Here is a 10,379-nt window from a genome sequence, read left to right as displayed (position 1 = left end):
ACTTATTAATACTTATTTTATTAATTACTAATTTAAATTGACCTTTTTGTTTAGGTGTACGTACAATCTCTGGACTGAACGATCCCTGCTTATCCTATACTAACAACTACATTTTGCAGGGTTAAATTGTGAGGCTATTTTAGCCGCATCAGGCTGTACGGAAGCCACGTGGCATAAACTCGCCTTGAACTTCCAATACTTTTACCAACGACAAACTCCCCACCCAAGAGAACTCTTGACCGGGGACTTGGGGGAATTGTTGGTATGCACATACCTCTTAAGCACAAGACTCGTATCGCCAATACATAAGCAAGGTAAGCTCCCAGCCGAGGGTTTTGATACCCCTCGAGGTGATATAGGGATCCTGAGCATCCCACACCGAAAGAAATGGAACCAAGCTCCCACACCGAAAGAAACGGAACCAAGCTCCCACAAACCTGCTACATTAAGGTCATCTCCATTAACTTAAAGAGGTAACTATTTACTATCGCATTTCATTATCATTATCTTACACGATACTGACTTAGGCATCGGAGCGTTGAAGGCCGGCACACTCAGTCTTCCCTCTAACCTTCGTCTGTTTTGTAGATAAGCGAGACCGATAGTGGTAGTAGCAGACCGATACATCCCGTGTTCAACTGGATTGAACTCCTCTCGAGACAACTGAAACACTTACCGTCATTTGTCAACCTCCAAACCACCCTATCTGCCACCACCCTTCGACTTAATGGTATGCTAATAATTCTCTCCACCTCCAATACTGGAAACAACCTCCAAATATTAGCCACATTCCACAACCCTGTGTCCAAGATCAGGTCCTGTACCATAGTGACCTCACTTTGAGCCAACTCCGTCCGTAGTGGTTTCCCTGCAGGCAATGCCGGGACCCAATTAATTGAAAAAAACCCCAACATCTCTACCATCTCCAATCTGCCAACAGCTACTCTCCTTTAGCAACTCTCTAGTCGAGAAAATACTTCTCCATGAGTAGGAAGGAGAATCATGAACTGGAGTATCCCAAAAAGAGACATCCGGGAAAAACTTCGCCTTATACATACGACCCACCAGCGAGGACTGATTAGTAATCACCTGCCATGCTTGTTTAGCCAACATTGCTTTATTAAAATTAGAGAGACTTCGAAAACCAAGCCCCCCAGCTTCCTTTGGATTACACAATGCTTGCCAAGTCTTCCAATGAATTTTCCTCTTATCAAGAGTACTTCCCCACCAAAATCTAGCACACATTTGTTCTATATCTTCACATAAATTTTTTGTCAGTTGAAACACACTCATTGCATATGTAGGTAAAGCTGACGCTACTACCTGTATAAGTATATATTTTCCTGCACCACTCAGCATTTTCCCTTGCCAACCTGATAACTTCTTCGCCAACCTATCCTTGATATACTGGAAAGTAGTTGTTTTCTTTCGTCCAACATAAGTAGGGCGACCTAGGTACTTCTCACGGACCTCAACAACTTGCACCCCTAGGTAACTAGAAACCTCCTCCTGCATCTCTATTGGAACATTCTTACTAAAGGCTACTGAACTCTTCTCAAAATTAACCAACTATCCAGAAGCTCTCCCATAGGTCTCTATAACATCATGTAATTAGTAGCATGTCTCCAAAGAAGCATGTGCATAAATCATACTATCATCAGCAAATAATAAATGATTTATTGAAGGAGCATTACCACAGACCTCAATTCCCGATAACAGCCCCAAGTGTTGTTTCCGTTGCAACAAAGCTGAAAAACCCTCTGCTCCAATTAGAAACAAATATGGTGAAAGGGGATCACCCTGTCGTAACCCACGACTGGGACACACATGGCCCCTGGGCTTCCCCCTAATCAAGAAAGAATACAGGACAGAAGACACACATTGCATAACTATATCAATCCAATTCCGAGCAAAACCAAAACGCTCCATCACTAGCCTTAAAAAGATCCATTCCATACGATCATAGGCCTTGCTGAGGTCTAACTTCAAAGCCATAAAACCATCATTGCCTTCCTTTTTATTATGCACATAGTGGGCAATCTCGTTAGCCACAGAAATATTATCCGTAATTAGTCGCCCAGGAACAAAAGCACTTTGAAACGGGGAGATTACTTTTGGTAGCACAATCTTCAATCTGTTGGCAATAACCTTCAAGCAAATCTTGTAAATAACATTACACAAAGCAATTGGCCTCAAATTGGACATGTGTTCCGGTGTACTGACCTTTTGTTTAAGACGAATGTGAGTGAAATTGATCTGTCGAAGAAGTTGTCCAGTTTGTAAGAAAGCACTTCTGAAAAAATAGAGGGGGTATCCCATCTGGCCCTGGTCATTTTGTGGGGTATATTTGAAAAAGAGCAAAGCGAACCTCCTCTATAGTATATGGGGCACAAAGCTGATCATTCATCTCCTGAGTCACACAAGGTTGGATAACTTCCATCATTAACACCTGAATGGATGGCAAAGTAATTGTAGTTTCTTTTGTAGATTGATCAACTTGTTTCATAGGTGATTCTGTTGGAACAGCTATGGCTTAGCTGTTATTCTGAACGTTTGAGTTTGTTTTAGTTATTGCAGTACGTTAACCCTACTTATGAGGGCAGTACGTTAGACATTAAATCCTACTTATGAGGGCAGTACGTTAGGTTTGAATGTTTCCTCTCCATGATCTACGTTGTTTGGTTAGTGTACAACGTGGGGTGCTATTTGTTTCTATCTATTTCTCTGTAAGGCTATATAAGCCAACATTCTATATTGGAATAAAGAGAGGAATTCTCCCAGATATTGTATTGTGTGTGCTAGGTTTATACAACAGATTCACCCATAATTATGTGTTTTTTCGTGAACCAAAAAGAGTAGCCGACTAGCCGATACTTTCCAAGCTAATAAGTTGGCTAAATTTTGGTTGAGTCATGAGAGAGACGAGATCTTTTTTAATTTTCGACCAAGCTTTATTACATAAAACACTTTGAAGGTTGAAGTTTGATGCTAATTATCTAATGTATCAAATTTTACGGGCTAAATATTTTTTAATTAAATATGGACAACGATGAATTTAAGGTCACAACCGTAGGTTTTCTGTAGAGAAATTTGCTATAAAATTATGATTCAAATCCATTTTATTTGAGCATAAATTGGATAAAATTCTGTCACTTTGTTTTACAAGTTATCATTGAAGATACACTGCAGTCTGAAACTTTACCAGAACAACAGTGCTTCAGTTTCTTTAGCCATTTGATACCTGGTGATAAATTTTCCAACAGAAGTCAGTACATTATAATTTTGATATAAATTATTAGCTCATTCATATATAATTATAGACAAGGATATATTATTGATTTTCCAGGGTTACCTTGCGAGAGATAAAAGCTCAGAAGCATGCTCGACTGCTTTTGTCACTCTGAACTCTCTGCTATATGATAGTTTAGTAAAAATATTCCGTTGTTTGGATTAATGAGTATGTTTAATAATAGCCAAAAAAAAGTAAATAGTATAGGTAAATTGCCATTTTCCTATTGATTTTATGTTTTCAAGACTAAAGAGTATGTTTAATATTACGACCAATTCTGAGCACACACGTTGCTCACCAATGTACTCACTAGTTTCATATTAATGAAATGTTTGTCGTCTTCCCCTTCAAAAAAAAAAGAGTATGTTTAATAATATCCGAGAAATAAAATAAAAAACAGAGAGAAAACAGCATTTAAATTCGGAAAGAAGAAAAACACACTACATTATTGGATTTCGCTACGGTGCTTCTGAGCACTTTTTACTAGAGATAAACATTTAATTTAGTAACTTAAACCGTTGTAATGTTGAGATAGACAGTATAAGTTTCATCCATGAAGCTTGACAATGGTTGTAGAAGAAAATTCCGATGCTTCCCTTGGGCAACAAAGCTGATAGGATGATACTGACTTATTCCACTCTTCATTACAAAGCTGGCTGCCTGTTTGAATCCATCGTTTGACGATTTTGAACTGCAACCGAGCTTCAAGGCTGCATTAACCTCCAACTCCGAGCTATACACAAAGCAACCCTTGTCACTTTCAGACTCCAAGGAGACCGAGGCAGACTTTCCATCCAAACCTGGAACCAAGCGAAAAACTATGTTCTCCTTGCTACTTGAAGAATCTGCTATCACAAGGTTCTTGTCTTTCTCTTGATGCCCAAGAACCTTCCCAGGAAGATCAAACAGTTCTAGCATGACTGATTTTCCAATAGCATCGTGCGCTTTGAAATCTTTTGTTGATAAGTCATCTAAAATGAGTCTGAAAGTGGCATGAATAGCAGCAACAGTGCCTACATCCGGAAAGTTGTCTAGTTCGATCGACTGGTTTAAATTGGCCAAGGCAAAAGTTGAGTTTTCGAACTCTTGGGAGAAAGAAACCAAATAATTATTGTACGAGGAAGGGAGTGGAGTTATCCAGTCTGAAAGATTAGTTGACTTAGTTTGGATGTCCCAGTTACCACTGGTATGAGCTGCAAGCAGAACTGGACCATAAAGAATTGCTTGGACTGAAGCATACTCTGCCCGATCGTCTGAGTTTATTCAAAAGCACATAGTCAGTTCTACATCATTTATGAGAAAATCTTTTGCTGCAACAAGAACCTTTTGTATAGGAATGGATTCTATCAAGTGTACCTTTAATAGCTTCTGTTCTCAGACTAATGGGTAGCTCAAGAGTTACTGTGTCACCATGGCTCCATTTATTTGGGATCAGTAGGAAACTACCTGCATCCCACAAACAGATAAAATCGATTATGTCTATATTCTGCAATGATAATGAGCCCTGGTGGAGTGAATTAGAAATTGAAAAAAAAAATATGATAATATCTCATACCTGGAGATGAGGGATGCAGATTGCGACCATTCAATGCTGCCTTTGCACCATCTGAATCTGTCCAAATTGGCATTCGCAAGTTCACGGTTGATGATTTGCCTGTCCCCTGAATCATTTAGTCAAACATAAGAAGCATGTTTTGCAAATAAACACATGAGATTTGGTTTTTGTTATGGGACAAGCGACCAAAATCTAGAGTCCAAAATCAAGCACGCGCATGAAATGAGGGTAGAATTTAACCAATATAAAGTATTACAGATCTGTGCATGATAATTGTGTGTTCAAATGATGAATTCCAACAGTCGAAGATATGAACCATACAAGATTGTTAATGTTGAAGCCATAGTCAATATGATTTGTACCTTCGTGGAAGAAAATGTTAACGTGATTCTAAGGTAAGGATCCCAGGAATTGATGTTGCCAACTGTCTGATTAAGTACGACTTGCCCAGATTTCCAATCAAGCAAGCTTGATATATACTGGATAATGTAAAGACCAGGAGTTTCCCCTTCCTCTTCAAAATATATGGAATCTCCTAACTTTGAGAATGATTCAATCCCTACAAATGCATCGAGAAGTAATACAGTAATGAGATTTATTCGGCTGTACCAACGAGGCAGCAATGGAAACAAGAAAGCATATGAGGAGGATGTAAAAATCATGAAACTTTTCAAGCAGGTTGGTGGAATCTGAAATCCCTAAAAGAAAATGTTAGAAGGGACAATCGATCTCATACCAGTACCATAGCAGCACCAGAAATGGCCAAATGGCGATCCCCAACCAAAAGAACTCACGGACTTAGACTGTCCACGGCCTAGTGGGAGGAAGTAGATCATAACTCCAGGCTCAGTTCCTCTTTGGATACCTAGCACACCATTTGTTAGAGCTCGCTCATAATAATCCGCATATGGAGGTTCTTTGGTCCATCTAAAGAGGTGGCGAGAGACCTACAAGATGATTGCGAATTGCCAAAGTTAATTATGATAAATAACTTGATAATTATGAAGTGAATGGAGAATGCACAAATTTTTCCTCCCAGAATTGTTCGTCTTTCAACAATAAACTAAAATCCGACAGAAGATATCTTGTAATGTATCACAGAAGCCTCTGCATTAGTAGGGGGAACGCAGACCACAGCCAGGGTCTTTCTTTGTAGCAAGAATAGATAACTGATTAAAAAAAAAATTATCACCAGCCTTTAATTGATGATTGCAAAAAGCATACCTTCAGCATGTTATAAGTTGAGCACGATTCCTCATTGTCTGATCCTAGATAGGTCCCCAATCTTTTAGGTTCCTGCCTGCTCACAATTTGAGGAAAGCAAATAAATCAGAGCAATTCTGGAATAAGAACCTAGTCTGAAAGAAACAAGCATAACTCGATAAATTAAGGATGCATCTAGACTTTCTAACTGCTTGTCCTCAGGTTAGCATTGGAGATTTAAGCACAAGGAAGACCTTATGATGAATAAACTGATATCGAAACTTTAATTTGCTGAATTCTAGTACCAATGCTCGTTGACTGATGTCCCTCCTGTTGCATAGCTGTGAGAAGAGTTAACAATGTCCATAAAGAAAATCCCCATTTCCTGAGAATTTCAGATTTTTGAGAAGTGTTAGCATTAAAGTCTTCCCTAATAACCTGAACCTTCAGAGAAATAATAGACTACTAATGGCATGTGTTATTGACATACGAATAGACAAGATAAAGTTATTTTTGTTCCTTTTTTTTTTCCTCGGTATGATGGTAGTTTAAAGAAGGAGAAACGCAAGTGCAATGTAATATCCAAAAGAGAAGTATAACATCCCTACAAACACACATGCATGAATGCAAGGGGAGCCAATTTGCAAGCACAAACATAAACAGTACATTGGTACTCGATCAGTTATTTGTTGAGAACTGTAACTCACATACTCCACAATTTATTAAAAGCATTTACCTTATAAAGTGGATCACCAGTGACTTCATAGCGCTTTTGAGCACCAATGACAATTGCAATATGCGTGTTAGCGTGAAAATAAGATATGTCATTAGCCTACAATTATAAAAGATACTTGATGAGAGGCATTACAAGATATTAGTTTCAGATAAACTAAAAATTTGATTGTCCTAGATATAGAAAGAGACAGAACAAGCCAGAACCAGTGAATGTTCTTCTCACTTTTTCAGATCATAATCATTCGCCAAAAGTCCCAAAAGAATTTCCAAGTTAAATATAGATGAATTACATGTAAGAACTTTACCACTTAGATTCTTTGTATACAGGGGCGGAACCAGGATTCTAGGATTGGGGGGGTCCAAATTAAATTTTTTTTTGTTTGACAATAAACTTGTTTTTTTCTTTTAAGAGAGAATACAAAATATGGTACATGAAAACGAAAAATCAATTCCATTATGCTTATTAAGGAATACAAATAGGAAAAAGAAAGGAAATCAACATTTCAAATTTGATATAATTGACATAATGTAACACAAAAGGAAAGAACTGATGGATATTCTTTATTAGATTTGGAAACAAATGCATTTTTGTTAATCTATGGGGGGGGGGTCCATTAATGAATTTGAGCAAGAAATAAGCTACAATTAAGGTAAACAATGAACCTTAGTTAGATTGTTTAGGAAACCAAGGGGGGTCTGGACCCTCCCAGGCCTGACTATAAGTCCGCCACTGTTTGTATATCTATTATATAATTTTGTCAGGACTTGGGGGAGCCTTATTAGTTTCTCTTTGGTGCAAATACTGAATTCCTTATGGTGTTTGCTCTCTGCTTACTAAAGTAATACAAAATATTTAAACTATCTTAGGGCTACCTAGAGATATTGAATAGAAAACTACGGTTACCTGCACCGCCAACAATCCTAGAAAGCAGGGTTTGTCAAAAAGATGAGCCAACAATAAATGCTTTGTATCTCCCTGTGCATAGCAACATGAAAGGTTGATGTCACCACCCAACATTCACATATTAGAAGTACTTAACAGCAATTACTTAACAAAATATCTGAATTCGAGAAAAGGTGCTTGATCGTAGTTACTTACCGTGATAGCATATAATTTATAAAGAATGTCATTCATGCCACCGGGTTCTGCATCGAGTGACAGATAATGTTTTGCTATACTGTACTTCGATATCACATTCTGAACACGTTTGTAAAAGTACTCAACCATCCATTTAATCATACTAAAAGCTTGATCACTACCAGCAAGTGTATACTGATCCAACAGGCCTGCCAAGATCTGTCAAAGTAGACAAGTTGAAAATCTAAACATATGACTCTCTGAATCAAACTGAAGTATTTACTCTAGTGAAACAAACCATTAGATTCTACCTTGTGAATGGTATAATAAGGAACCCAGACAGGTGTATGAGCTTCAACGCGATCAAATTCCTCAGTTGGAAAAGCCGAAAGATATCCACTGCCAATTTCCTTCTGACAAAGAGAAAGACTCGACACAATCCCGGACATCTTCTCTTTGAGAGTATCATTATGAGTGCTAGCCCACATCATTGCTGAAGCACTCAAATAATGCCCTTCAAGATACAAAAGCAAGTTCCTTGGTATACTATACAATATGATTTTCAGAAACTAAAAATGGAAATTGAATAATCCAAAAGGCACATAACCATTTTATCTTTGATGGTATCATTATGAGAGTCTGTTGCATATTATTCATTCTCTCCATAATAATCCAAAAAAAAAAAAAACCACCATTCTCCAAAGTAAAGTGGACGTACTCAGAAGTAGCTCCCTTTCTTAAATTGTATACAACATATGGAATGTAATGAAGCTTGACACAAAATTGAAAGCAGCTCTAATAAAATCACAATCAGAGTATGAGAACACAAGGTCAATGAAGAAGACCAATTAACATGTGATGTAATGAAAATTACAGAAAAGCTGTAATGAGCAATGCAAATAATGTTAACGGTAAAAACAAAACAATGAGTTAGCAAGTATGACTAACCTACAAAATGACCCCGCAGTTCACTAGTCGATGCCTCCCACGAACTTTTAGCATCATATGGTTCCCCAGGGGTTTCTAAACCAGCTGTCTTTCGAAAGTTCCAAAGTAAATTATCCGAATCCAACATCAACAGGTACTCTAGATTTGTTTGCTGTGCCTTCCCATGTTGTGAAGTTGGATCCAACCTCACATCATGCAATGACACTTCCTTGAGAAGACCTCCGGGGGCCCCAGGACCACCACCGGAGGTTTTCATCTTCCGGTACATCACTGACCACTCATATCCATCTTCCTCCCTCAACATCTTTCTTGGGTGCAACTTCAACCGAGCAGAATCATCACTTGGTGTCAAGTGATAGTGTGAGAGCACCATATTCTTCAAAGTTTCGTTTTTGGAAGCATAAACAGCGTTTGTACACTCCCTAGCCTCAGCCAAACCACATCCACATACACATACCAGAAAAATCACAAACACAGATGACATATTAATAAACCCAAAACCCTTCATTTCCATCAAAACAATACGCCAAATTCCCAAATGTGATTGAAAACAGGCAAAACAAGTACAAAGACAACAACTTTATAGCCAAATTGTGTTCAAATCCAAATCTGATTGTTATTCAACTTTAACAAAAACCCAGAAAGCGTAACCTCATAACACTCGAAAAGACATAAACTTTGAGTTCAATGTGTGTAAGCAAAACCCAGAAGACAGTGAAGTGACGTCCAAGTACAGTGAACTAGGGAGAAAAGCATTACAAAACCCACAAGAATTGAACTGAAACGAGTATAAGAGAAAAATTAATGAAAGACTATGAATAAGTTAAAAGTAGAAGCACATGTGAGAGTGAGAGTGAGGGCATATATATATACATGCATACCTACATAAAGCACAGAGAATGGGATAAGCTAAAATCAAAGAAAGCAACTTATCCGAAATCAGTTAAGTATGGTTTATCGTGTAAACTAGAATTTATCCACAATTTTGTTTGAAGTTATTTACTGCATCTATATGGAGATCACAGAGACAGAAAAGATATGTGAGAATCCGTATACGTCATCTTTTGAGGGAGCTGACCAACAGAGATTTTGTGGTTGAAGGAAGATGATGAGAAGGAAGAGACAAAGCGCGGTGACATCGCTCTTTGTTTTCGCTCCTCTTTTAACTGAAATTTGTCTTCTTCTTTTTTTTGGTGGCTAGTGTATGTCGATAGGTGTTAAAAAAAATGAAAAAACTTTTACTTGACCCAAAAAAAAAAAGTGATGAAAACTGATTGAAGAATGTGTCTTTCTCTTTGTATTGGGGGTTGTTAAAAGGAACTTCAATTTCATGGTCACGATGTAAAAATTTAACAGTATTTTGCTCAGATAGATAATCACCAAGAGAAGAAGAGTGGATCTCAAAATTTTCATCAAAATGTGGATCACAAAATTTTAATCAGAATAAATATCTGTTACTTAGTCCATGTAAGAGTCTCATTTACCTACACAATCTGTTATACTCAATTGTATCCAACAGTAGATACTAGCAACGAAAATTAATAGATTAAAACTGTTTTATCATTATCCAC

The 10,379-nt window shown here is 37.7% G+C and overlaps 1 protein-coding gene across 1 annotated transcript; it reads right to left on the bottom strand.

Annotated features, from left to right (window-relative positions):
• Nucleotides 1-3,672: 3,672 nt before the first annotated feature.
• Nucleotides 3,673-9,922, bottom strand: LOC112164289. Its single transcript, XM_024300508.2, has 12 exons — nucleotides 8,809-9,922; nucleotides 8,172-8,374; nucleotides 7,882-8,079; nucleotides 7,687-7,758; nucleotides 6,784-6,879; nucleotides 6,353-6,432; nucleotides 6,069-6,144; nucleotides 5,581-5,791; nucleotides 5,207-5,403; nucleotides 4,845-4,950; nucleotides 4,646-4,735; nucleotides 3,673-4,542 (listed from the first exon to the last, which is right to left on the bottom strand). Exons 1-12 carry the CDS (start codon nucleotides 9,320-9,322, stop codon nucleotides 3,800-3,802), a joined length of 2,586 nt encoding a protein of 861 aa, XP_024156276.2. The 5' UTR covers nucleotides 9,323-9,922; the 3' UTR covers nucleotides 3,673-3,799.
• Between the last annotated feature and the right edge of the window lie 457 nt (nucleotides 9,923-10,379).

The sequence above is a fragment of the Rosa chinensis genome, chromosome 5 (assembly GCF_002994745.2).
Source record: "Rosa chinensis cultivar Old Blush chromosome 5, RchiOBHm-V2, whole genome shotgun sequence".
NCBI lineage: Eukaryota > Viridiplantae > Streptophyta > Magnoliopsida > Rosales > Rosaceae > Rosa > Rosa chinensis.
Note: the sequence above shows the minus strand (reverse complement) of the source record. Positions and strands in the feature narration are given on the sequence as shown.

What these genes read in the sequence shown, in the direction of transcription:
- LOC112164289 (XM_024300508.2), bottom strand. Translation starts at nt 9,322, where the DNA reads ATGGAAATGAAGGGTTTTGGGTTTATTAATATGTCATCTGTGTTTGTG. An exon ending in CAACTTATAACATGCTGAAG is followed by an intron (nt 5,792 to 6,068) that starts GTATGCTTTTTG and finishes ATCATCTTGTAG; the next exon opens with GTCTCTCGCCACCTCTTTAG. An exon ending in TAACATTTTCTTCCACGAAG is followed by an intron (nt 4,951 to 5,206) that starts GTACAAATCATA and finishes TAAATGATTCAG; the next exon opens with GGGACAGGCAAATCATCAAC.